This window comes from Equus przewalskii, chromosome 22 (assembly GCF_037783145.1).
Source record: "Equus przewalskii isolate Varuska chromosome 22, EquPr2, whole genome shotgun sequence".
Lineage (NCBI taxonomy): Eukaryota > Metazoa > Chordata > Mammalia > Perissodactyla > Equidae > Equus > Equus przewalskii.
In genome coordinates this window covers 12047768-12074147 of record NC_091852.1, presented here as the reverse complement: position 1 = coordinate 12074147, position 26380 = coordinate 12047768, and the positions used below count along the sequence as shown (strand labels likewise).

The 26380-nt window shown below is 42.4% G+C and overlaps 1 protein-coding gene and 1 long non-coding RNA gene across 10 annotated transcripts in view; one reads left to right on the top strand and one right to left on the bottom strand.

Moving 5' to 3' along the window:
• Positions 1-12119: 12119 nt before the first annotated feature.
• On the bottom strand, positions 12120-22477 carry LOC139078608 (uncharacterized). Its single transcript, XR_011531621.1, has 4 exons — positions 22403-22477; positions 15469-15547; positions 14435-14668; positions 12120-12696 (listed from the first exon to the last, which is right to left on the bottom strand). It is a non-coding gene; the product is annotated as an uncharacterized lncRNA (long non-coding RNA).
• Positions 22478-22589: 112 nt separating this feature from the next.
• The window catches only part of CEP78 (centrosomal protein 78), a 37504-nt gene continuing 33713 nt past the window's right edge, over positions 22590-26380 (top strand). For 4 of the 9 annotated variants that reach the window (XM_070590209.1, XM_008537662.2, XM_070590207.1 and 1 more), the window contains exons 1-3: positions 22661-23057; positions 25999-26171; positions 26266-26338. In XM_070590209.1, coding sequence (XP_070446310.1) covers positions 22805-23057; positions 25999-26171; positions 26266-26338 — 499 coding nt within the window. In that variant the 5' untranslated portion in view covers positions 22661-22804. Of the gene's footprint in view, positions 23058-25998; positions 26172-26265; positions 26339-26380 lie in introns of those variants that run through there. The other 5 variants (XM_070590208.1, XM_070590206.1, XM_008537658.2 and 2 more) reach the window with 3 other exon arrangements.

Sequence of the window (26380 nt, the reverse complement as noted above, 5' to 3'; positions counted from 1 at the left end):
CAGATGGGCTCTCAGACAGGTTAACACTCTACACACAACAGATCCTCCTCCTAGGCTTTGCCCTGGCCCTCTCGGCCACAATCAGAGCAAAACCCTCACGCACAACACACACCCTCACCCAAGGCCACTAGATCTGTGTCCACTGGACACTGGCTACATTTGCTAGAATACAGAAACAGTGACGGTTTTCAACAGACTGTTCTTGTCCCTGAGCCTCTTCAGTGCTGATGTTGCATGGTTATCAGGGGGAGCACTCAGATGAGCTGGACCAGGCAGGGAGGCAATATTCATGCCCATGGCCTTGAATCCAGTTCTCATCTGGAGCTAGTGAGTGACCTGAGTACCACTTGGAGATACATAAAGATTTCTTGCCCAACCCTGGATGGTCCTCCTTCACCTCCCAGCTCTGCCAAGACTTTCCTCTGCCCTCCTCACCCTCTGGCATCCTCCTGTTGGGGGAAGTAAGAGGAGAGAAAGGAGACTACACTCTCACCTCACCTGGGCTACAGTGCCCAGTAGGAGATCTGTGAGGGTACTACACACATGGCACCCACCTGTGTCACTCGCACAGATGCTTGAGGCTCACTGGGGTTGAGACAGAGGGGAAGCAGGTTACCAAGGAGCACCATTTTTGGAGGCAGGGGGTGAACAAGGCCCAGAGCCACCTGTCTGACAGCTCCACACCTACTGGCTTCCCTTCATTCTCCAGGGCTGTGATGCCTACATCTTCATTAAGATCTTACACGGCTGAAATCAAGCACTGTATCATTTCCTCGCTTTGATTTCCTCAATGCTCCTCTTAATTTTAATGAATCAGCCAGGGTTAAGACATCCAAACCTTTCTCTTCCACACGAAGAAGGCTTACAAGAGTTGGGAGCTCTTTTCTTTGCCTGTTTTCTCTCACAAAATCAGCTTCTTCATGGTTTCCATCCTCCAAAGAACTTACTCTTCAAGACACACCTTCTCTACCCTCCCTTCACTGTAAGATGACTCAGCAAAGTCTTCCACATATGCTAGGAACCTTGGCTTTGGCATTTATGGCCCGATTCTGGCCCTAACAAACCCAAAAGGCTCTGGGACTTCATACCTCAAATGCCCTTAAATGTAGATAAGCTTAAGAAAGAAAATTTCCAGACGAGAAAAAGGGCTATAAAAATGGTCCGTCAACCAAATACAGCAATATATCAAAAAGATTATACACCATGATCAAGTGGGATTTATACCAGGGACACAGGGATGGTTCAACATCCACAAGTCAATCAACGTGATTCACTGCATTAACAAAATGAGAAACAAAAACCACATGATCATCTCAATAGATGCAGAGAAAGCATTCGACAAGATCCAACATCCATTTATGATAAAAACCCTCAATAAAATAGGTATAGAAGGAAAGTACCTCAACATAATAAAGGCCATATAAGACAAATCCACAGCCAACATCATACTCAACGGACAAAAACTGAAACCCATCCCTCTCAGAACAGGAACAAGACAAGGGTGCCCACTTTCACCACTCTTATTCAACATAGTTCTGGAGGTTTTGGCCAGAGCAATTCGGCAGAAAAAAGAAATAAAAGGAATCCAAATAGGCAACGAAGAAGTAAAACTCTCGCTGTTTGCAGACGACATGATCTTATATATAGAAAACCCCAAGGAATCCATAGAAAAACTACTAGAAACAATCAACAACTACAGCGCAAAGTTGCAGGGTATAAAATCAACATACATAAATCAGTAGCATTTCTATATGCTAACAATGAACTAACAGAAAAAGATCTCAAGAACTCAATCCCATTCACGATCGCAACAAAAAGAACAAAATACCTTGGGATAAATTTAACCAAGGAAGTGAAAGATCTATACGACAAAAACTACAAGACCTTCTTGAAAGAAATCGACGACGACATAAAGAGATGGAAAGACATTCCATGCACATGGATTGGAAGAATAAACATAGTTAAAATGTCCATACTACCTAAAGCAATCTACAGATTCAACGCTATCCCAATCAGAATTCCAATGTCATTCTTTACAGAAATTGAACAAAGAATCCTAAAATTCATATGGGACAACGAAAGACCCCGAATTGCTAAAGCAATACTGAGAAAGAAGAACAAAGCTGGAGGCATCACAATCCCTGACTTCAAAACATACTACAAAGCTACAGTAATCAAAACAGCACGGTACTGGTACAAAAACAGATGCACAGATCAATGGAACAGAATTGAAAGCCCAGAAATAAAACCACACATCTATGGACAGCTAATCTTTGACAAAGGAGCTGAGGGCCTACAATGGAGGAAAGAAAGTCTCTTCAACAAATGGTGCTGGGAAAACTGTACAGCCACATGTAAAAGAATGAAAATCAACCATTCTTTTTCCCCATTTACTAAAATAAACTCAAAATGGATCAAAGACCTAAAGATTAGGCCTGAAACAATAAGTCTTCTAGAAGAGAATATTGGCAGTACACTCTTTGACATCAGCTTCAAAAGAATCTTTTCGGACACCATAGCCCCTCACATGAGGGAAACAATAGAAAGAATAAACAAATGGGACTTCATCAGACTAAAGAGCTTCTTCAAGGCAAGGGAAAACAGGATTGAAACAAAAAAACAGCCCACTAATTGGGAAAAAATATTCACAAGTTATTTATCCGACAAAGGGTTAATCTCCATAATATACAAAGAACTCACACAACTCAACAATAAAAAATCAAACCCAATTACAAAATGGGCAGGGGACATGAACAGACATTTCTCCAAAGAAGATATACGGATGGCCAATAGACACATGAAAAGATGCTCATCATCACTAATCATCAGGGAAATCCAAATCAAAACTACACTAAGATATCACCTTATACCTGTTAGAATGGCAAAAATATCCAAAACCAAGGGTGACAAATGTTGGAGAGGCTGTGGAGAAAAGGGAACCCTCTGTTGGGGGAATGCAAACTGGTGCAGCCTCTATGGAAAACAGTATGGAGATTCCTCAAAAAGTTAAGAATAGAAATACCTTATGACCCAGCCATCCCACTACTGGGTATCTATCCTAAGAACCTGAAATCAGCAATTCCAAAAGTTCCATGCACCCCTATGTTCATCGTAGCATTATTCACAATAGCCAAGTCATGGAACCAACCTAAGTGCCCAGCAACTGATGATTGTATAAAGAAGATGTGATATATATATACAATGGAATACTATTCAGCCATAAAAAAGGACAAAGTCGTCCCATTCACAACAACATGGATAAACCTTGAGGGTATTATGTTGAGTGAAATAAGCCAGACAGAGAAAGACAAACTCTGTATGACTCCACTCATAGGTGGTAGTTAACATATGGACAAAGAGAACGGATCGGTGGTTGCCAGGGGAAAGGCGGGTGGGGGGAGGGCACTAGGGGTGAAGTGGTGTACCTACAACGTGACTAATAATGATGTACAACTGTAATTTCACAAGGATGTTAACTTTCATAACCTTAATAAAAAAGGAAAAATAATAATAATAATTCATAAAAAAAACAATTGGCTCAGGGGTTCAGAAGCTATGTCTGAGATGTGAATCCACATTTGGGATCTGTAGAGAGAGTGGCAGACTCACACCTGGGAGTCAATGACTGCCAGCTGGTCTTGATTCCTTATTAGCAAAATCACCGTCACATGGGTCTCCTAGCAGGTGCTCAGCAAATCTTTGTGGCAGGAGGGGTTGGAGGAATGTAAGACCAGAAGAACAAGGGCCAAGAAGAAGAGGGCAGGAAGGAGGCACCAGCAGAGGAGGCTGAGAAGCAACACTCACAAAGAACCAGGCGCACGGCAGGGCCACGCATGGCTTTGCTGCTCAACTCATCTCCATTTGTCTATATTAAATAAAACTTTACAGATACTCTGAAAAAAAAAATGGTCCATCAGCTGTAATCCTCAAATATGCCAATATCCTGAGAGATAAAGAAAGGCTGGGGTCTTAAATCTTTAGAGACCACAGAGACGTGATACCTGAATACCTGTGAGATCTTTGCTGGATCCAGGACTCGAGGAAAAACAATGCCATAAAAGACATCTGTAGGTAAATTGCAAATTTGTAGGTAAAAGGTAAATTGAAATACACACAGAATTGAAATACACACAGTAGCTTAAATAAAATTTGTATTAATGTTAGATTTCCTGAAGTTGGTAAGTTTAATGTGGGTAGATAAAGTCTGTCTTGGAAGTACCCTCAGAAGGACTCAGGGAAAGGAACCATGATATATGCAACTTACTGCCGAATGTTCAGGAAAGAGATTAATACAGAGAGACAAATAGAGTAAATTGGATAACGTGTTAAAAAATACAGAAATTCCTGCAACTTTTTTGTAAGTTTGCAATCATTTCCAAATGAAATGTTTTTAAATATTGCCTACAAAGCACAAAGAGACTCAAGCCTTGGAGAGACCAAATTAGATGTAAGTGGGAGTGAGGGAGGCACGGGGCTGGAAACAAGGGATTGGTCATAGATCTGGTAATTACACCCTCTTCCTGGGTTTCCACTCTTCATTAAATGGCTAAGTTAGCTTCCTTCTACCTTCTCCCCAACCCTGCACCCTGCCTCAAGGGGAACAGAGGGTTGGCAAATAATCTCTGGAGAAGTAAAACTCAACAGGCTTTGAGCTCAGGGATCCAAGAAAAGCAGAGGGTGGGGTGAGGTGCAGGGATTGCCTGGAAGTCCCTTCAGAACAGGAGTTCCCCTCTTAACCATCTACTTGAAGCGCCCACCATTGTTTCAAAAATTCCAGTAGTCACCTACGGAAATCAAGGCCGGAGATCAGTGGGCCTTCCCCAGGGATGTTTGAAACTCCCAGAGAAAAGGCCTCCAGATATAAATATTTGAGTATCCAACCCCGAAAGGAAGATCACTACACAACCCCTCTGGAGTAAAATGCACACTCATGTACAGAGTCCACATACTTAAGGTCTTATTCTTAAAGATGGGCATAAATCCAAAGATCACCATTCTTAAGAAAAATCTAAAATGTGAAAAACAGAGACTTAAAAAAACAAATAAGGGGGCCGGCTCCATGGCTGAGTGGTTAAGTTCGCGCGCTCCGCTGTAGCGGCCCAGGGTTCTGATCCTGGGTGCGGACATGGCACCGCTCATCAGGCCACGTTGAGGCGGCGTCCCATATGCCACAACTAGAAAGACCTGCAACTAAGATATACAACTATGTACTGGGGGAGGGGTTGGGAAATAAAGCAGAAGGGAAAAAAAAAAAGATTGACAACAGTTGTTAGCCCAGGTGCCAATCCTTAAAAAAAAGGAAGATTGGCAACAGTTGTTAGCCTAGGTGCCAATCTTTAAAAAAAAAAATAAATAAATAATAGAACTTAGAGAAAAATGAGATAATAATGGAAGCTGAAGAAAATTATAAAAAGAAACCATTATTAATACTCTCAGAAGTAACAAAAAATACTGCATACTTGAAACATGAATAGAATATCATAAAAATTGAATGGCAGTACACAAGAAAGTGCACTTAGAAGTCAAAAATAATTTCCAAAAGGAAAATTGTTCATAGGTAGGATAAAAAATAAACTTTTAAGAAATCTCCCAAAGAAGTGAACTAAAAGACAAAAAGATATAGAAAAGATTAGAAGTTACAGGCTTGGTCCAAGAAGACAAGCATCTAACTGGGTAGGTCCTCCAGGAGGGAGAAGGGAGAAAAATTATTTCATAAGCATATCCTGTAGTGTGGTCAGAACTGAAGGACTGAGCTTTGCAAATATAAAGGGACCACTGAGTACCACGAGCGAAAAATGAAAAGATACACAGCAAGGCCCGTCCACAGGAAATTTCAGAGAACCTGGGCTAAAGAGAAAATAGTTACAGTGTCAACAGGAAAACCACAAATAACCAAAAACAGGGCAATCAGAATTGCATTGGATTTCTCAACTGCAACCCAGAAAGCCAGGTCCAGTGAGAGAGCTGCTAAAATTCTAACTGAAAATTATTTCCAACTTTGTATTCTCTATTTTTACAAAGTATTAATCATGAGTGAAGATGGAATAAAAACATTTTCAGACATTCAAGCTCTCCAAAATTGACCTCCCTTTCACTCAGCATCAGTGGAGGATGTGTCACCACTAAAATAGAAGGAAAAACAAGAAAAGGAAAAATTCAGCATCTAGGAAATAGGGTCCAGTACAAGGATGCATGGAATGGAAGTTCCTGGGTGGCAGCTGTGCAGCAGGTCTAGAAAACAAATGGTCCATATTGAATAAGAGGATGGAGGATTGTCAGAGCAACATCCTTGGGGGATAAAGGCAATGATTGTAGGATGGTCTTGAGCATGTAGGAAATAGGAATGAGATTTAAGATACTTGGGAAATCTGGTTAATTAAAAACAAAATTGGTAAATTAAAAAAATATTGCCTGCATAAAGAATGAAAAATTTTCCACGTAAGATAACATCAGTACACTACAATACATAAGGTCTAAAATTTCTGATTCAATAAAAAACTGATTAAAAGCATACAGTTTTAAAATATGGAGATGAATTTTGCAGCAAATGGCTACAGGAGTTCCAAGCCATTGCCTTTGGGAAACAGCGCTTGAGATGGAAGTGTGGAGAGAAGAGGCCTCTGTTTTTTGTTAAAAGACTTTCAGCAAGATTTGACATTTCAGACAAAGTGCGTGCATTACTCTGACAAAAATAAAAATTAGTTTAAAAATTAGCCAAGATAGGGGCTGGCCCCGTGGCCGAGTGGTTAAGTACGCGCGCTCCGCTGCAGGCGGCCCAGTGTTTCGTTAGTTCGAATCCTGGGCGCGGACATGGCACTGCTCATCAGACCACGCTGAGGCAGCGTCCCACATGCCACAACTAGAAGAACCCACAACGAAGAATACACAACTATGTACCAGGGGGCTTTGGGGAGAAAAAGGAAAAAATAAAATCTTTAAAAAAAAAAAAAAATTAGCCAAGATAAAAATGAGTATTCGTTGGAGGTTTGTGAAATTTGAAGTAGGCTTGGAACATTGTGAAATCCATAAGTAGACAAAAAATGTACTCTTTCTCCATTTCCGTGAGTTTAACAAGACTAGATATTCTGAAAATCCTTCCCATCACAAAATACCAGATGCCGGATAAATTACAGCAAACATACCTTTAAATTTCCTACAAGCCCAAAAGAGAAAAAGATGGTCTTAAATAAATTTTTTATAATTGCTGAAACAAGAATGGTGTGCCAACACAGAAGCGCAGGCCGCCCTAAAGTACACATAAACCAGAAACCTAAAGATCTGTGGGTTAACTGCCCACAGGACTGAGCATAGCATAGGCCTTTTTCACCTTTTGACTCCAGTCAGGGCTGTCTCCAGGAGCAGCCGCCGAGGGCTCCACACTCAGAAGGGCCCCACGCTTGATTTAATATTCTATTGTCACTGTCTTGAAATTCTTAATTTTATCTTTCAACTTGTGTTTTCTAAGTGAAGTCTATGGGACAATGGAGCATGTGAGAAGAGTAGATACACACAATAGCGTGTCCACTGTTCCTTGTGGCCCCGTTCAAATACAGCAATCATGATGCCCCATGTGCACGGAATTCAGGTGCACCCACGATGGGTGGGAGTTCAGCAAGACTCAAGGCATGTTACCTGAATGCCTGAGTTAGCAGAGGTGCTGACAGCCCTGAGAGGCCACCCTTGATATTCTAATCAGAGTCCTTCAAACACAGAGAAGTCAAGGGTGTTCTAAGAACCTTGAACGACCCAGGAACCCATCACAACCTTCCTCACTCATTTCCTTCCCTGTATTAGCCAATTGCTTACACTGAAAATGATGACATAGATGGAAAGGGAAAGATAGGGCAACCCATAGTTGCTTCCGTTTCAGTCCTTCTTATGACACTAAGCTGCACGTAGAGAATCATAGTAGAAATCAAATGTGCTGAGAAGTGAAATTAAAACAGTTGAGTTAGTTTTGTGCAGCATTTCCACAGTATGGGTAAGAAATACATATGCACGTACAATCTACTAAATATAAATTGTGTAATTTTGGTGATTTTGCATACAAGCAAAAAGCTCTTATATTTGCACTTAAAACTCACATTGCACAATATAAAGATGAATGGTAAAATTCATGCTAATAATGTAAAATTTTAGCTTGTCTTTACTTAGAACAACAATCAATAGCAAATCAAAAATACCCTGACAAGTTGAGAGACAGATTTTGGAAAAAAGGAAAAGGTTTTATATTTTAATACTGCTAACACCACTTTTTTCTTGCTTTTCAAACAAGGAACTCCACATTTTAGTTTTGCCCTGGGCCACATAAGTTATGGAGCTGTGCCTAGACATTTCTTCTGATTAATTTAAAGCCATGGAGGGCAGACAGTTTGAGGTGAGGAAGCATCCACTTCATCCTCTACTAGGCATCAACTGTCTTTACTGTTTTTAATGACACAAGTGACTTCGACTGGGACCCCAGAAGCAGACTCTGAGAGGGGGAACTGTTCCCAGACAATCCAAGGAGACCTCAACTGGAAGGAGGCCAGAAAGAAAGTACAATTTCAAGTAAAGTCCCTTAAAGTCAGTAAAGTTATTTAGGCTGAATCACAGGGGAGCTGCACAGAATCAAAAAGTCACGCCTTTGAGTTGTCCAATTGAGTGCTAGGCTGTGGGAATCTTTATACTCCTCCTGTCAGTTATTTGTTAAAAGCTGGGGGTGTGGGGGGAGGGACCACAAATGACTAGCCACTTTTGGGTCTCCAGGCCAGCAGCAAAGCTGTTTCTGGTAGACTGAAGTCACCATAGCAACAAAGAGACATGGGTGCTGGCTGCTAGGGGGCCAAGCACCTTAGGGGCCAGAAAGCACAAAATATAAAAACATTCCAATAAACTTGGAATTCCACTTGAAACATCAGCAGCAGAGAACAAAAAATGCAAGTCCTCACCAGCATTCCAGTGCTGTTCCCCCCAAGACAAGTAACCCTGATAACAGTGTGCTGTTTGTTCTTTCAGGTCATTTTCTGTGCTCTTACATTCAGTCCACAAATATTTATGAGTGCCCACTATGTGTCCACTAGACATTGCAAATAAAGAAGACAGACACGGTCCCTGCCCCCATGTATCTTACATTCCAGTGAGCATGGAACTTGTCCGACAGTCCTGTCTCTTGCCTGTTTCACTTTACAATACATCATGGATACCTTGCTATATCAACATATGCAAATTTGCTGCATATTTTACAGGCTACGTGCCATTCCATAAAACGGATCTAGCATGACTCATCTAACCATTTTCCTGTTGATTAAACACTGATTCCTAAAAGAAAATACTGAGGAGAAAATAAAGCAAATACCTTCTGTAGATCTTCATGTGGGTATTTCCTCTGAGGCCGACCAAGAGAAGGTTACTCTTTTAGGATGAAGATGTGGGCAGATAAGTAAAGCAGTCTGTCTGATGGTAAACCTAAGAGAATGTCTCAGGAATGTTCTGTCTGGGTGAGGATGAACAAAGGTCTGGGAGTCAGGCCGAACTGAACAGGAAGGCCACAGTAATGTGAGGAAGTTGAGCAGATGCTGAGTTAGAAACCATTACAAGTCTTTGGGGGAATTTCAAGTCATCTTACAATAGGTGCAGATTGTATGATTTCCAGCTTGCCATGCAATCCTCTGATGTATACTAATAACAGATAAGGAAAATGAAGACCAAGGTCACACAACCAGTGGATGATAAAACCTGGATTTGAACCCTAGTCTGAGTCCTCAAATTATATTTTTTATATTAAGTGGCATATATTAAGTGGCAAAGTAGAAACTGGGTTTGCATTTTACTGACTGGCCCAGGAGAGAAGGAGAGATGATGATTAGGGACAATGAAAGTGGCTTATCAGGAGGATGGGCCTCTGGGGGGGAATATTAGCTCTTTATTTTTAAGTAAATTTTTAAATAGAAATGTGATATATATACAGAAAAAAATGCATGAATCAGAACTACCAGGGGGCCGGCCCAGTGGTGCAGTGGTTAAGTTCGCACGTTCCAATTCTCGGCGGCCCGGGGTTCACTGGTTTGGATCCCGAGTGCGGACAAGGCACCGCTTGGCACGCCATGCTGTGCTAGGTGTCCCACATATAAAGTAGAGAAAGATGGGCATGATGTTAGCTCAGGACCAGGCTTCCTCAGCAAAAAGAGGAGGACTGGAAGTAGTTAGCTCAGGCTAATCTTCCTCAAAAAAAAAAAAAAAAGAACTACTAGTGAATTTTTATAAAGTACACCTGTGTAACCAGAGCTTTGCACTCCAAACTTAGAACATTTCCAGCAACACAGAGCCCCAAGATTCACCATAATTCTGATTTCTACCACTATGGATTTATTACACCTGTTTCAACAACAGAATCACTTCATGGGGTAGGCAGCTTCTAAATGAGTCACAGTGACTTCAATGTCCTAGTATTAATGTCCTTGTCTAATTCCCTCCCCTTAAGTACGTACGGGATGGAACTAGTGACTTCTAATGAACAGAATGTGACAAAAGCCATGGGATGGCACTTCCAAGATTAGGTTCCAAAAGCTCTGCCTTGTTCTCTTATTAGCTGTCTCTGATGGAAGACAGCTGCCATGTTGAGTTGCCCTATGGAGAGACATATGTGGCAAGGAACTAAAGGAGGTCACTGCCCAACAGCCAGTGAGGAACCGAGGCCCTCAGTCCAGTAGCCTGTGAGGAATGAACCCTGTCCAGAATCACATAAGTGCACTAGGAAGCAAACTGTCCCTCAGTGGAGTTTTCAAATGAGACCACAGCCCCAGCTGACTCTTTGACTACAGCCATAAGGCAGAGGCACCCAGCTAAACCATGCTTGAGTTTCTGACCCACAGAACCGTGAGATAATCAATGTGGGTTGTTTCAAGCTGCTAAATGTTGTGGTAATTTATTATGAAGCAATAGATAACTAACATATGGTATGTACTCCTTTGCATCTGGCTTCTTTCACTCAACATTAAATTTGTGGGATTCAGCCATATTTTTTCATGTAACATGAGTTCATTCACTTTCATTGTATTCTAGCACATGAAGTTAGCATAATTTATTTATTCTCCTCTTGACAGACATTTGGGTTATTTCTAGCTTGGAGCTATATGAACAGTGCCTCTTTGAACATTCTTCTGCATGCCTCTTGGGATATACATGTACACACATCTGCTGAGTCCATACTAGGAGTGCAATTGCAGGTCATAGGCTATGCATACGTTCATAGCCTGCCAGCAATTTCGAAAGTGCTGGTGTCCATTTACTCTCCCACTTGTAGTGCATGGGAGTTCCAGTTGCTCCACATCCTCATCAGCTCTTTTGTTCATTTTAGCCATTTTGGTGGGTATGTAGTGGTATCACATTATGGTTTAAATTTGCATTTACCTAGTTAATTAGAGTCTTTAAATTTTAATTAATTACTTAATTTTCATTTCCCTCATTAGGATGAGTACCTTGTCATGTTTTTTTGATTAGTTTGGATACTTTGTGAGGTGCCTGTTCAAGCATTGCCCATTTTTCTGTCAAGCTGTCTTTTTCTTATTGGATTCTTATATAAACTGCAATCAAGCCCTTGTCAGAAATAGATGTTGAAAAGATCTGTCATTCTTCAGCTTGTCTTTTCACTCGTTAGTGATCGTTTAGATCAACAATTTATCTGGAATTGATTTTTGCGTATGGGATGACATAGGATCAAAATCAATTTTTTTTCATATGAAGACTGATACATCACCATTTATTGAAAAAAAATCCTTTATCTACTGTAGTGTCACTTTGACATAAATGAAATGACCATATATATCCAGGTCAGAGTCCAAACATACTGTTCTGTTCCATTGCTCTATTTCTATTCTCGTGTCAATACCACATTGTTTTAATTACCATAGCTTTAATGAATCTTATTGTCTGAGTCTCAGTCCTCCAGCTTTATTCTTCTTTTTCATGACGTCTTTCTATTACTTGGCCCTAAGAATTTCCATGTAAGTTTTTGACTCAGCTTGTCAGCTTATACACACACACACACACACACACACACTGAAGGGATTCTGATTTGTTACTGCATTGAATCTATAGTTTGGAGATTACTGATTTACAATATTGAGTCTTGCAATCAATGACCATGATATATCTGTCCATTTATTTAAGTTTGATTTAATTTCTCTCAATAAAGTTTTTCAGTTTTCTGTGTAGAGTTTTTGCAAACTTTTCATTATATTTATTCCTTGGTGTTTGATTTTTTAAAACATTTTTATTATAAAACACAGATTTAGGAAACCACAAAAGACAAATTTATAGCTTAATGCTATTGTGAGACAAACACCCTGAGAATGGCCACCTGGGTCAAGAAATAGAACTTTGCCTGAAGCCCTTCAATGTCTTGTGATCCAGTTATAACTCCTCTCTTCCCAAAAGTAATCATTTTCCTGACTTTTATAAGTAACTCTTTCCTAAATTGCTTCATAAATTTATCAACCAATTTTGCCTCCCTAGATGGCATGATTTAGTTTCTCCTAGTTTTAAATAATGACTTTTCCCCTTTAATAGGTAGGTCACTTTTCTGCCGTTTATTGCCCTTCAGTTTATCTGTTGATGAATGCAGGCCATTTGACACATAACGTTTCCCACAATATGGATTTTGCTCAGTACATGTTCATGGTGCAGTTTGACATGTTCCTCTGTCCTCCGTATTTCCTGAAAAACAGGAAATTGGTCAATTCTTTTGGAAAGACTAGACAGTAGTGTATTATTTCATCATGAAACACATAATGTCTGATTATCTCTTTTTGTGATGTTAGCAGCCACTGAGACTCAGTGACTAGACCCATTAACTCCTTAGGGATTGCAAAATTGTGATATTCTAATTTGATAATTTCATTTTCATTTATTGGTGAAATACTTCTATGAGGAGATCTATCTCCTCATCTACAATTTGGTTACACAGTGGTACAGTTCACAATAAAAAGGCGGGATGAAAGCTTGGGTCTTCTCCCACCCCATGCTACCCTCAGGATTTTAAAAATCAGTTTTCATTATAATGATTTTTTTCCCAATCATCCTCATAAGTTGAATTTTTTTTTTTGGGGTATCCATAGAAACCCATGGATTTAAACACATTTGATGGGTTTCAATTAACTGTAATTGTTATCCTTATTGAAGCTCAAATTGTTTCATTGTCCATAAAGAGCCTTTTCACATTTGGCTCCCGAGTCCTTTTGAAATGACCCTAGTAGTCTTTGATAACTTCCTTGTTATTTTGTATACAAGATACAAAATAATATTTTGTATCACAAGATTTTGTATCACAAGATTTTCCAAGTACATCTCACACAAATGCTCCACAGTCCTGAAATCAGCCATTTAAGACCAGAATCTGGGCCCTAGGGATGTTTCTTGCTACTGAGTTGATCATTATTTCTAGGCCTCTTTAATGGAGAGATGGAATATGTGTGTGTGTGTGTGTGTATGTATGTGTATAGACGTACACATTTATGTATGTATATATACATATATAGTCATATATATATAGATAAATATAGTTGTATATGTGTCTATAGATATATAGACATAGACTTAGATATCAATATCTATATATGTATATAGTTAAAATACCTTATTGGTACATACAGATAATTCAAATTCAAATTCAGTACTACAGGGTTTTTACAGAACCTCTTCTATACGACCTCTGTATTCTTTTTCTTCTATCCTGACAACTCCAGTTCTCAAGATCACAGGGGGTGTTATAATTAGAATATTCCAAAATTTCTCACTTGTTATATTCCATATTACTCACAAAACAGACTCAGAACAGCAATTCAAATTTGGATTGACCTTTTCTTCATCATAAAATGTCCCTCTTTATATCTAGCCACATTTTTAAAATTTTTAAATTTTTATTTATTTTCTTTCTTTCTTTCTTTCTTTTTTTTTTGAGGAAGACTGGCCCTGAGCTAACATCTGTGCCCATCTTCCTCTACTTTATATGTGGGACGCCTACCACAGCATGGCTTGCCAAGTGGTGCCATGTCCGCACCCGGGATCCAAACCAGTGAACCCCGGGCTGCCAAAGCGGAACATGCGCACTTAACTGCTGTGCCACCCGGCTGGCCCCTTTATTACATTTACATACGTTACATACTCAACAATACACTGTTAGAACTACTACTTTATATAATCCTATGTTTCTTAAAGTAGCTGATAGGAGAAAGGAGAGTAAATAATTTATAGAGTTTGTTAGATCAATCAATTTGTTTACCATTTCTGGTTCTCTTAATTTCTTCCTATGGATTCAAGTTACAATCTAGTGTCATTTTACTCTAATAAAGCTTTGGTCTCACTGCCTCCTTTGTGCTATATTGTCAAATACACTACATTTCTATCTTTATATGCACAACAAATCCAAATGTAGACATATTGTTTATGCACTTACTTTTTAAATCATTGAGAAGAAGCGAGAAGAAATCTGAAATTATATTGTCTTTTATAATTACTACACAATTTCTTTTATCAGCAGTCTTTGTTTTGTTTCTGTGGATTTGAGTTACTGTGTGGCATCATGTGAAAAACTTCCATTAGTATTTCTTGTGAAGCAGGTCTGCTAGCAATGACGTCTCTCACTTTCTGCTTACGTTTATCTGTCATGGTACAATATTGATGATAAGCTCTGGAGTGGTGGGAAAAACAAGATGTGATGTACTGTATAATGTAGGTTTTACTTAAGTGGCTTTGGAAAATTATAATGTTTTATGACAGAAATCATATAAAGCTACCAACACAGTTCTCCAGGAATGTTCCCTAGAATACTGATGTCAAGGAAGAACAGGGGAGCAAAATTTGCCACCCCAAAATGTGTCTTTTTGGCATGAGGATTATTTTAGGCAGATTGATTCTAAGAAAGAAAAGACTCATGAAGTTTTTCTTTTTACCTCCCCCTTCAATGCCTAAAAGAATTTAAATAGAGGACCTGTTCCAGGAAGAGAGTTATCACCATAGACAACCACAGTATAATATGAACTAGATGTGGCAGACAGGAAGGAACCTAGCAAAATCTGTTAAAATTCCTCTCTGTGGCCCACTGTTTCTACAAGGGCCAGCAAACATTTGTTTACCAAACATTTGCTCTTTTCATCTTCCTGTGAATTGCCTTCCTTCCCTTTTAAGTACCAAACCTCCACCCGCTTCTCCTTAGCTCAGGACAGGCATATAAGCAACAATTGCCTGACTGCCTATGGGCCTCATATTCTTATGGAGCCCTCATACGTACGAAATTAAATCAGATTTTCTTCTGTTAATCTGTCTCAAGTTAATTTAATTCTTAAGCCAGCGAGAAAAACTTACAGGTGTGGAGGAAAATGTTTTTCCTCTCTGACAATGTGTATCTCAAATCTTTAACTTGTGTTGACCTTATCATCATCAATTCTTCTCCCAACATCATAATAACAACAGTTGAGTTCTGGAGTGTACCTTCCTCTTCCCACAGAAGTTGTTCCACAAGTTCAAAAAGTTCTCAAAGGTGAAAAGGTTTCCATGGTGCTTATCAAGTCTGCAAAGGCCAATGAACATGCTAAGGTAACATTGTCCAAGATGCAATAATCTTCTGTGAGATCACCCAACTTTAAACATATGCACATATTCTAAATACAACTTAGATCTGTGATGTGTTTTGGCTAATGGAGTGTGAGCAGACATGACACCAGCTGAGGCTTTAAGTGGGCTGTGTGATTGCACTCACCTCTTGTATTTCAGTGACCACCACGAGAAGATGTGCCCTGGGAGCTGCTGCCCACATTTGGGCCCCCAAATGAGATGTATGGGATAGACCTCCAACTGACTCAATGCATGAAGCAAAACCAGCCACCTGGAGGTCTAAAACAGAGTAACTACAGCTAACCCATAGATGCAAGAAAATCAAATGCTTGTTTATATCACTGAGTTTTGGGGTGACTCGTTCCACAGCATTGCTGCTGACTAGTGTGACATCCTCCAAATCACTGTGGTTTTTTTGAGGAAGATTAGCCCTGAGCTAACTGCTGCCAATCCTCCTCTTTTTGCTGAGGAAGACTGGCCCTGAGCTAACATCCATGCCTATTGTCCTCTACTTTATATGTGGGACCCCTGCCACAGCACGGCTTGCAAGTGGCGCCATGTCCGCACCCAGGATCCGAACCGGCGAACCCTGGGCTGCCGAAGTGGAGTGTGCAAACTTAACCGCTGCACCACCGGGCCAGCCCCCAAATCATTGTTATATAGATGGCTGCCACTGTGCCTATATGTGAGGCAACCATGTACTCAGAAATTTTAAGAATTCTTGAGCTCTTGGTGCCTCTCCAGTACAATTCACATGGTTAAAGTTTCCCCACATAAGTTTGGTAATGTGCCATAAAGACATCTCCCTAATCTTTTATGAAATGTAATGCAAAGTTCTTTCTTGAAAGTGGAAAAAGAAAGCACCAGAGAACACATTCTTATGGTGATTCCTTCATTCATTCACCAAATATTTACTGATTGAGTTGACCACATGTATAATACTGTGCTGAGAACTGCACAGAATGCACAGACGTGTCCCCACTCTCAGAGAGCTTAGATACCAGAAGGGAAGAGAAGATGTAGATGCCTTATGGCAGTTCCAGGTATGTCCTATTAAACTATTCACAAGTTCAGAGGAGAGAAAGGATCCATAACTTTCTTGGATTCTCAGTGAAGTTTTCCCAGAGAAGGAGGCATAAAGTTGGTGACTAGAAGAATTTTTAATATTATAATAAGTAGAGCTGGAAGGGAGCAAAGACATAGAGACAATTAGACTCATGAGATTAAAAAAAAAAGTCTGGAAAGTGAAATTAAAGCCAAATTTTGGAGGGTCTTGAATGTCAATTTTAAGAGTTTGGGCTGTATTGTGTTGGCAATGTGTGTCATGGAAGGTTTGGAACAGGGCAACAGCAGAATCAAAGAACCCTGGGAGGTGTAATAAAGGATGTAAGGAGAGCCTGAATGTAGGAAGACACGCTATTCTCTGAAACAATCATCATAATCCAGGTGGAAAATAATACATGGTGGAACTGGAGTAACGGCAATGCAAACAGCAGGAAGGGAGGAATATGAGAGATGCTGTAAAGGAAAGACTGTCAAGGCTTGGTCATTGATCGGATACATTCATTTATTCATTTAACAAATGTTGTCAGGAACTTTGCCTGTCACTGGAGATGCAAGAGCAAGCAAAATAGACATGATCTACTCCTCATGGACAATGTGATAAATATCTATCTTAAAATGGATATGAAACGTGATGCAGGCTATGAATGAAAGGTACCTGGTGTCATGAGAGCTTATAATAGAGGGATTTGATGAGTCATGCAGGTAATGGACTGTTTCCTTGACAAAGTGATCCTTGAGCTGAGATGAGAAGGATGAGGAGGCATTAATTAGGTGCAGACCGAAGGGCAGGACATTTCATGTAGTGGGGACAGCATGGACAATGAGCCATTGTAGGTAAGCAGGCATGAAAGGTCACTGTGGGCTGGATTACGGAGAATGAAAGGGAGTGAGGTGCAAGACAAGGTTGCAGTGATCATGCCCCCATCACACCTAGGGGATGCGGTGCCCCATGCTCTAGTGCACTCAAAGTACCGGTGCACAATGAGATAAGGAGCTTGGTCTAGAATGTAACTCAGCACACTGCTTCTTTCATCAAGAAAGTCTTGCTTGCTGAACTAAACAGTATGTTTAGTGCATGACTTACATTTTGAAGCAAGCTTCTTATCCTACAGAACAGTAACAGTTCTCAACCCAGCAGCCAGTCTGCAGACGCCACATTGAGAAGCACTATTTTAGATCACTGTGAGGAGGTCTGTCTCTACCCTAAGAGCAACGGGAAGTCATGGAAAGATTCGAAGAGGAGGTGGTGGTGACTGCATTATGGAGCACAGACTGGAAGGCAGCCAGAGTTAGCGGAAAGAAGATGAGGAACTTTGTGTCAGAAACCTTATTTTCCTGGTGAAACAAGACGTGTCCTCTTCAGGTGAGAGAGCAGAGACACAGAACAGAGTCTAGCTGAGACATGAAAAGAGTGGAGGAGGTTTGAAGGAGCCATTGTAAATAGCTATAAGGAAGGGAGTGGAGAAAAGAAATGGGGAGCATATGTCAGTTAAAATAAGACAGCCGATGTTGTTGACATAGCTCTGCGACTGGATCCAACAAACTCATTGCTCCGAAAGCAGCTCCAGAGAAAATGAATGTTAGAGTTGAGCAGGTGGCATTAGCCTTGAGGCTGCATGAAAGGAAAGTTAGCTTGGGAGTCTAGGTATAATGTAGTCAGGACGGGCTGGGAATAGAGTTCAGTGAGTAAGAGGTAAAGTGATCCCACTTAACTGTATTCTAGTCAAACATTCACTGAGCAGACCTCTAAAGGAAAGCCCATCTCTTGTACTGCGCAGTAGGCATGTCCCTCCCAAGCCATGAACCTGCAGGGAAGCCAAGGCATTTTGTCTTGGTCAGGCATGAACCTGGCTTATCAGAGGATCCCCAAGGCGTTGTGGGGAGGCAGCTTTTGCTCACCACTTTCAGGGAAGCACGTGGGTAGAACCCACCAGAGACTGAAAGGAGAATTGAGGCCATAGGAGCCAAAAGGAGAACTATGAAGCCATAATTAAATGGAAGCAGAGAAAAGATTATCAGGCAAGCCTTGAAAGAAATCTTGCCAGACAGAAAATAAGCAAGCTCAGGGAAAACAAATTTTAAGTTAATATGTTAAAAGATTAATTAAGATGATGAAGGTTTCCTTGAGCTGCATCCTTAGGCAGTAGCCACAAGGTGCTGGTGATGACTTGTACAGAGAACAGAGGAGAATGTTTCCATAGTCATCATTCAGCACTTTCTATGTACCAACACCGTGCTAGGCATAGGGAATATAAGCATGAATGAGAAATGGTTCCTGCCTTCAAAGTGCTTACAGTCTATGGAAGGAAAACCATCTAAAAAGATGCTTATCATTGGATGTTATGACACAGGGATGTCAAGGAGCAGAGTAGTGAGGCACTAAACAAGAAGGGAAGAAAGGGGCTAGCCCAGTGGTGCAGCAGTTAAGTTCACATGTTCCACTTTAGCAGCCCGGGGTTCACCAGTTCAGATCCTGGGTGCGGAGCTACACACCGCTGTCAAGCCATGCTGTGGCAGGCATCCCACGTGTACAGGAAGATGGCCATGGATGTTAGCTCAGGGCCAGTTTTCCTCAGCAAAAAGAGGACGATTGGCGGCAGATGTCAGCTCAGGGCTAATCTCCCTCAAAAAAAAATTAAATTAAAAATAAACAAAATAAAATAAAAAATATTTAAAAAAAAAAAAAAAAGAAAAGAAAGGGCGGAAAGATGAGGGTTAGGGAAAGACGGCCTCCCAGGGAAGGTGGCCTCCAAGCTGAAGCTGGGAAACCAGTGGAAGTTAGCTCACTAGGAAGGCATGGAGGAGGAGCGTCCTAAGTAAAGGAGCAGCATCTATAAGGGCCCAGGCAGAAATGATAGAACGTCAGAAACTTCGAGTAGTTCCATGAGTCTAGAGAAGACATTCATGGAGGAATGTAGCAAGAAATAAGACAAAAGTGGTAGTCAAATCATTAAGGAGCCTATACGGCAAGCTAAGGAATACAGATCTGATGCTGAGGGCAATGAGAAATCTTTGGCTTTCCAGGAGGCAGTTTGATATATGGAGAGAGATATCTTTGTTAGAAGTCATCAGCCTGGAGGGGGTAGTTAGGCCTGAGCAGGAGACCAGATTCCCGAGAGAAACTGAAACGTCACAAGGCATAGACGCTAAGGATGCGAACCTGAAGAACACCAACATTTAGAATAGGTAAGCAAGAGATGCCAAGAGTGAGACAGAGGAGAAGGAATTAGAGACGTATAAAAAGATTAGGTGGCTTCATGGAAAACAGGGAAGAGGGAGCTTTAGGAAGATCGTGGACAATGACATTAAGTGATGCTGGAGACTAAAAATGGATGTAGCAACAAAGAAATCATACTGAAAACTGGAAACAATTTAATTTCCATCAACAGTGTAGGGGAGGAAGACATTTCCTCTACTCGCTCTAGGTCCTTCTGGCCAGAAAACAAATTAAATTCACGTGAGACAGCATAACAGGAGAAAATTAAACAAAGCTTTATAACATGTATACATGGGAGAGGCTCAGGCAAACTGAGCAACTCACCAAAATGGCAGAAGTTCTCATCTTAAATACCATCCTCAGCTAAAGACAAAGGAGGATGTTGGGGGTAGGGGGAGTCAGCTATGGGAGATTACCACACAAGTATAGTAAACAAGAGTCAGGTTATTATGCAGACTTGAGTCCTTGCCTTCTACATTGATGAGAGCTTCTAGAGATAAGGTCATCCCCCCTCCTTCCTGGTGCAGAGAGGGAGACACCTTTACAGATGGAGATTTCCTTTATAAATGTAAATGTCTCTTAACCAAGGGTAAGTAAATTCTACTTTTCAGAGTTTCTTTCCTGTCTGCAGTTTTTAAAAGTAACCAGCCCAAAATAATCCTCATGCCAAAGAGACATATCTTGGGGTAGCCAATTCCAGTCCCCCACAACAGGAAAACAGACAAATTGCTGCATTTTCCTCCATGGGAATCCTATATAGCAAGGAGAGTATATGAATTAGACACGTCAGGATGGATGAACCTAGCAAAGATAACACTAAATAAAGCAAGCAGCAGAAGAAAACATAGTTGAATGTTATCAGCTGTTTAAATACTTACAAATGTAGCAGAAATATAAAGAGATACATTGCAATGATGAATACCAAATTCAGAAGAGTGGTATTGATTACCCAGGGTCAGTTAGAGAGTGGTGGTGATTGAGAGAGTGGTTCCACAGGGCTCTTCAACAGGAATGGTAATTTTTCATTTCATAAGCTGGTTGGAGGACAGAGGAGTGTCTGCTGTATTATAATTTGAGCATGTTGCATGGAAAAGTCATTGACCACATGGAGGATCAGAATTGGCCACTCCAAAATGTGTCTCTTTGGCTTGATTATTTTTAAGGACAGGAGACTCTGAAAGAAACTTTGACCTTCCCCCTAACTGCCTAAAAGAATTTAAGATAGACGGCCTGGTCCCAGGACAGACGATCACCATAGGTACCTCTGGGTGTTGGTAGACTGGGAGGGACCTTGCTAAGCCCATTCTTATCAAAGTTCTGTCTCTTGAGTCCCGTTGTCTATAGAGACGGCCCAGCAAACACTTGTTGAACAAACATTTACATTTCCATCTCCATTTAAATTACCTCCCTCCCTTGTGAAGCCCCAAACCACTATCCCCAACACACTCCTTTGTCTTTAGCTGAAAATGGTATTTAAGGTGGCAGCTTTAGCCATTCTAGCACGTTACTCAGTTTTTCTGGGTTTCTCTCATGTTATATGTTATTAAACTTTGATTTTTCTCCTGTTATTGTGTCTCATGTCAGTTTAATTCTCAGACCAGCCAGAAGGACCTAGAGGGTAGAGGAATTGTCTCCCCCACCACAACCACATCTCGGGAATTTTAGTGGTACAGGACTATGTTGGTAGCCAGTGGAAGAGGAATGCTGTACACATAATGCCTAAGGCCTGACCGGAGGACTTTGTGTGTTCTAGAAACTGGACACAAACACAGGTTCCAAGGCAGATGTTAGAAGACAAACTGAGGCATATCAAAAATTTGAGTTTGAGCAAAAGTTGATTCAAATCGGGCAGCACCCTTAGCTTTTCGATTTCCTAACCTTCAGCAGGCACTTAGACTTAGATTTTGGTTTACTTATGCAGGCTGCCACTACAACATTAGAGCCACATCAGTCTGATGGCTTCCTTGTTTAATTAATTCAACACCAGCTGTCCGAGTTCTTACATACTTCACTGTAAGTTACTTAACTTTCTCTGCCTCCACTTTTCTTTTGTAAAGTGGACGAACAATTGTATATTCCTTGTGGAGGTGTTAGGAAAATTAAATGATTTCACACTGAAACAGGGCTTAAAATAATGCGTAGGAGACAGAAATTACTAGTTACCAGAGAGTTAACCATCATCACCACCTAGTTCAAAACAGTGATTACCAGTAATCACAATACTGTCCTGAATTCACAGGACACTTTACAATTTGCCAACACCCGTGGGAGGTAAGAAGAAACTAGAGAAATTAAGAGTTCTTTGTAAAGACGAACACAGACGTGAAAGATTTATGGAGACTCTGGACATCCACTCAGTCGTCTGTACATCCCTTATTGACGGTACTCTCTCTCCCGGGCGGTGCAAGCACAGACACTTGTCGGGAGTTCGGACCACTCTGTGAAATGCGTTGCTACATGCGTACCTCACTTGTATTCAATCAATCGGCAAACCCTTTTAGTAAACCCCACGTTCCGAGAGCGACCTACCTTGCGCAGCTCCTTTACCTCGAAGGTCCCGCCCCTCATCCTCAGGCCCCGCCTCCACGAGGGGCGGGGCCTACGTGCGGACGCACGGCAAGCGCGCTGACGTTGTCGTGCGCCGCTCCGCGGGCAGCAGCCCGCCGGCTTGAATCGCAACGCCGCGGCTGTGAGGCGGGAGCCAACTGCCGGCGCCGCGAGGCGGGAGGCGGCGCGGGAGCGCGGCGGCGGAGCCCAGCCTAGCTGCGGCCCGGGCCCCTGCGTCTTCTGGCCGAGCCGCCGCTGCTGCGCTGGCAGCGGGGCCGCAGCCGCCGGGCCGTGGGCGCCGGTGAGGCCGGGAGGCGAGCGGGGTCTGGCGGGCGAGGGCGGGCGTCGTCTCCGCTGCCGGCGTCCCCGCGGCCGCCGCTGGCTATGATCGACTCGGTGAAGCTGCGCCGCGACAGCGCGGCCGACTTCTTCTCGCACTACGAGTACCTGTGCGCGCTGCAGGACTCGGTGCCGCTGCCCGCCGTGCGCGCCTGCCTGCGCGAGGGCGTGCTGGACTTTAACGCCGACCGCCTCCGCGCGGTGGACTGGCCGCCGCTGCTGAGCACCCTCAAGATCAACAGAGATCTGCCGCTGATCTCCATCAGGAGCTCCTTCCAGCCTTGGCTGGGCGAAACAGGTTTGTCGTTCCCGCCTCCAGTGGCCCCCGTGTCGGCGCCGCGACGCGAGATTCCGGACAGTGCAAGGTGGGACGGGTGCCCAGTGCCGGGGGTGTGTGCAGGAGACGGGGCGTACGGCCCAGGACTCTCACCAGCTCAGTGGCCCTTGAGGCCTCCGTGTCTCAGTGTTCTCATCCATAACATGGGCTTAACAGGACCCACTCTGTGCTGACTGCAAGGATTCGCCCAGTTAATGCTGGAGAGCACTTGGCACAGTTTGGGACATTATTATGCATTCGACAGTAGCATCATGTAGTGGAAAGCGCGGGAAGTGAAGGCTGCCTAGGATTTGAATTCCAGGGCTTACACACTGTGTGGCCTGGGCAGGTTACTCTTGAACTACAATACCCATACTTGCAAAATGGCATTAAAAACCGCTCTTTCAGTGGGTTCTTAGAATAAAGCGGATTGTGTGAGTAAAGTATCCTGGCACTGGAATGAGCCCAGTCAGCCCCCAGCGCTGCTGGAGACGAGGACCTCCCTCTGCTGGGGGAGGCAGCAGGCTAACACAAGCATGGCAGTCGGGACTCTGGAAGAAGTGAGCTCCGGTGCTGCAAAGCACAGAATATTGCCAGGGAACGTTCAGGGAAGGCTTCTTGGAGGGGGTGCCATCTTTTCTAAGGATGTGTGGAAGCTGCTCAGATGGCAAGAGGGAAGAGATTGTGTCAAAGTTTGAAAAATATAAATAAGGCAAAGCTAAGGTGCAGGGCTAGAACTTAGGGTTTGAGAAAGAAGTGAGAGTTGAGACTGGAAACCTGGTGGAGGCCAAACAGGGAGGGGCCTTGTTTGTGCTGTCAAAAGGTTGGATGTTTATCCTGAAGGCTCTGGGAAACACTCAAGGATGATGAGATGGACTTTTGACTTAGAAGCTCACTCTGACCTCCGTGTGGAAGGCAGTTGGTTGGGAGGAGGGTCGGTTGTAATCTAAGGGCTCAAATTGAGGTATAGAAATGGAGGGCTGGATTTCGGAAATCAGAGAGGCAGAATGGATGGAGCCTGGTGACCAGTTACAGGAGGGAGAGCAGCAAGGCTGGGGGACAGTTGACAGCAACACCTTTCTGTGAGACGCAGGGCACAGGAGGAAGGAATTGGGAGTGAGGAGAGGATTTTACTTCATCTTTAATGCTTTATGAGGGGCCTGTGGGACATCCAAATGTGTCTACTAGATGGGTCTGGGCCAAGGTGGAGATCTGGGCTTTCCGGGAGGACAAAAGTTTGAAGACATGGGATAGGCTGAGGTTACCCACAAAGAAGATCCAGAAAATCATAAGTCTGAAAGATGGTTTTTTGTTTTTGTTTTTGTTTTTGATGAAGATTAGCGCTGAGCTAACATCTGCTGCCAATCCTCCTCTTTTTGCTGAGGAAGACTAGCCCTGAGCGAAAATCTGTGCCCATCTTCCTCTACTTTATATGTGGGACGCCTGCCACAGCATGGCTTGCCAAGTGATGCCATGTACCCACCCGGAATCCAAACTGGCAAACCCCTGCGCGTCAAAGAGGAATGTGCGAACTTCACTGCTGTGCCACTGGGCCAGCCCTGAAAGATGGTTTTTAAGTGGATACACTTGAGTATGTTTATAAGCTGAGAGAAAGTAGCCAGCAGAGAGATAGGATGCAAAGATCTAGGAGAAGAAATGGTTGTTGATTTATTTGAAAAAACCTAAGCACTGTCATGTGCCTGGCCCTTTCCTAGGCTCTGGGGTTCGCGCCATCTGTTAGCTCTTCTGGAAGGACAGTTCAGCTCATCCACTGGTAAAGAAAAGTCAGATTATTCTCTGCATCTCATTCAGGTGCAGGAGTTGTTCTGTACCTCTAAAAGGACTTTACTTAACCAAAGAAATAACTTAGAAATAAAAAAAAATTATAGTTGGAAAGGACTTAGAGTCAAGGCCACTGTACTTAATCTTGTCCAATATTTTACATTGAATGGAAGAAAAATGTATTAGACCGTTCTCTTCAGAGTTCCTTCACTGAACCTTCTTTATTTCTTGCATCCAGTGGGTCTGGGTTGTAGATTTTAACCTCCTAGATTTGTTTCTTCATCCTTACTTATGTTTGCCTGCACTATTACAGAAGCTTCTAGCTGCTTTTGCTGCCTCCGAGCTCAGTTTCTCAGTCATCTGCCTACGTGACTTGAGTGAGCTTCTAAAATGAAAAGATATGTTTAAAATACAGCTTATAATAGCTCCTTTACACAGGCTTAGTGCCTCTTGGTTGCACAACTTGTGCTCTGCACAGAGGCGTGGAATCTGAGCTGTGCTCTGCTGAGCCTCCTGGGGCTAGTTGGCCCTGAGGAAGGGGTGTTTTTTCTAATCTCTCTGAAGTAGCTGCCTTTTTCTAATCATTCCCTTTGTCTAATTGGTCTCGCAGCAGTGGGCCACCCTTTGCTCAGCTGCAGAGGCATCTGTCTGTGCCAGTGGTAGCCCCGGTCCTCATCACTATGGGATGAAAGCCGTATTCTCTCCCAGGCTTGCTTCGGCCACCCTCTCTATTTTGATTTCTGTCTCTTCTCCTGCTTGCACCCCTGGCCTTTGGTCATCCCCACCTGCAGTAGTTACAGTGCCTGGCAGGTGTCGGGTGTGGGGCCTTTGTGCAAGTGCTTCCCCTGCAGTTAATGCACCTCCCGCTCCGACTCTGTGTAGTCATTCTCATCTTTCTAGATTCAGCTTCAGGGTTGTCTTGAAGCCATCACTTGGATATAACTTTGCTTCCATACGAACCTCTACGCACATGGTTTATGTTTTTATATCTCATTTGGTTGAAGTTTTGAGTTTACCTGTCCCTCCTTAAAGAGGGCTGTAAGGGTAGGAGTCATGCCTGTGCCTTAGCACAGAGCAGATGCTGTTTAAAGATGATCAAATGTGTGATTGAAGTCACTAATTTTACAATACTTTGCTTTAGGTTCTGACAGAAATAAAGTTTGCAGAAGTCGTGTTCCTGCAATAAGAAACAAAGACGTGACCTTCCAGTTATGTAAAGCTCTGAAATGCTGTTTAAGTGCCTCGGGTGCTCTAAAGAACCTGGAGCTGAATGGGCTAGTTCTGAGAGAGAGAGATTTAACTATGTTAACAAAGGTAAGCCTTCTCCAGTGTGTCCTGCGAACATTTGATAGTTGCTTTTGGGGGAAACTAAACCAATAAACTTTTTAACTTTTTCTCCCCATTAAAGGGATTGAATAAATCAGCTACTTTGGTGAACCTGTCTCTTGCAAATTGTCCAATTGGAGATGGCGGTTTAGAAAGTGAGTTTCAATCTTAAGTCTCCTCCCGTCAGACTGGTCTCA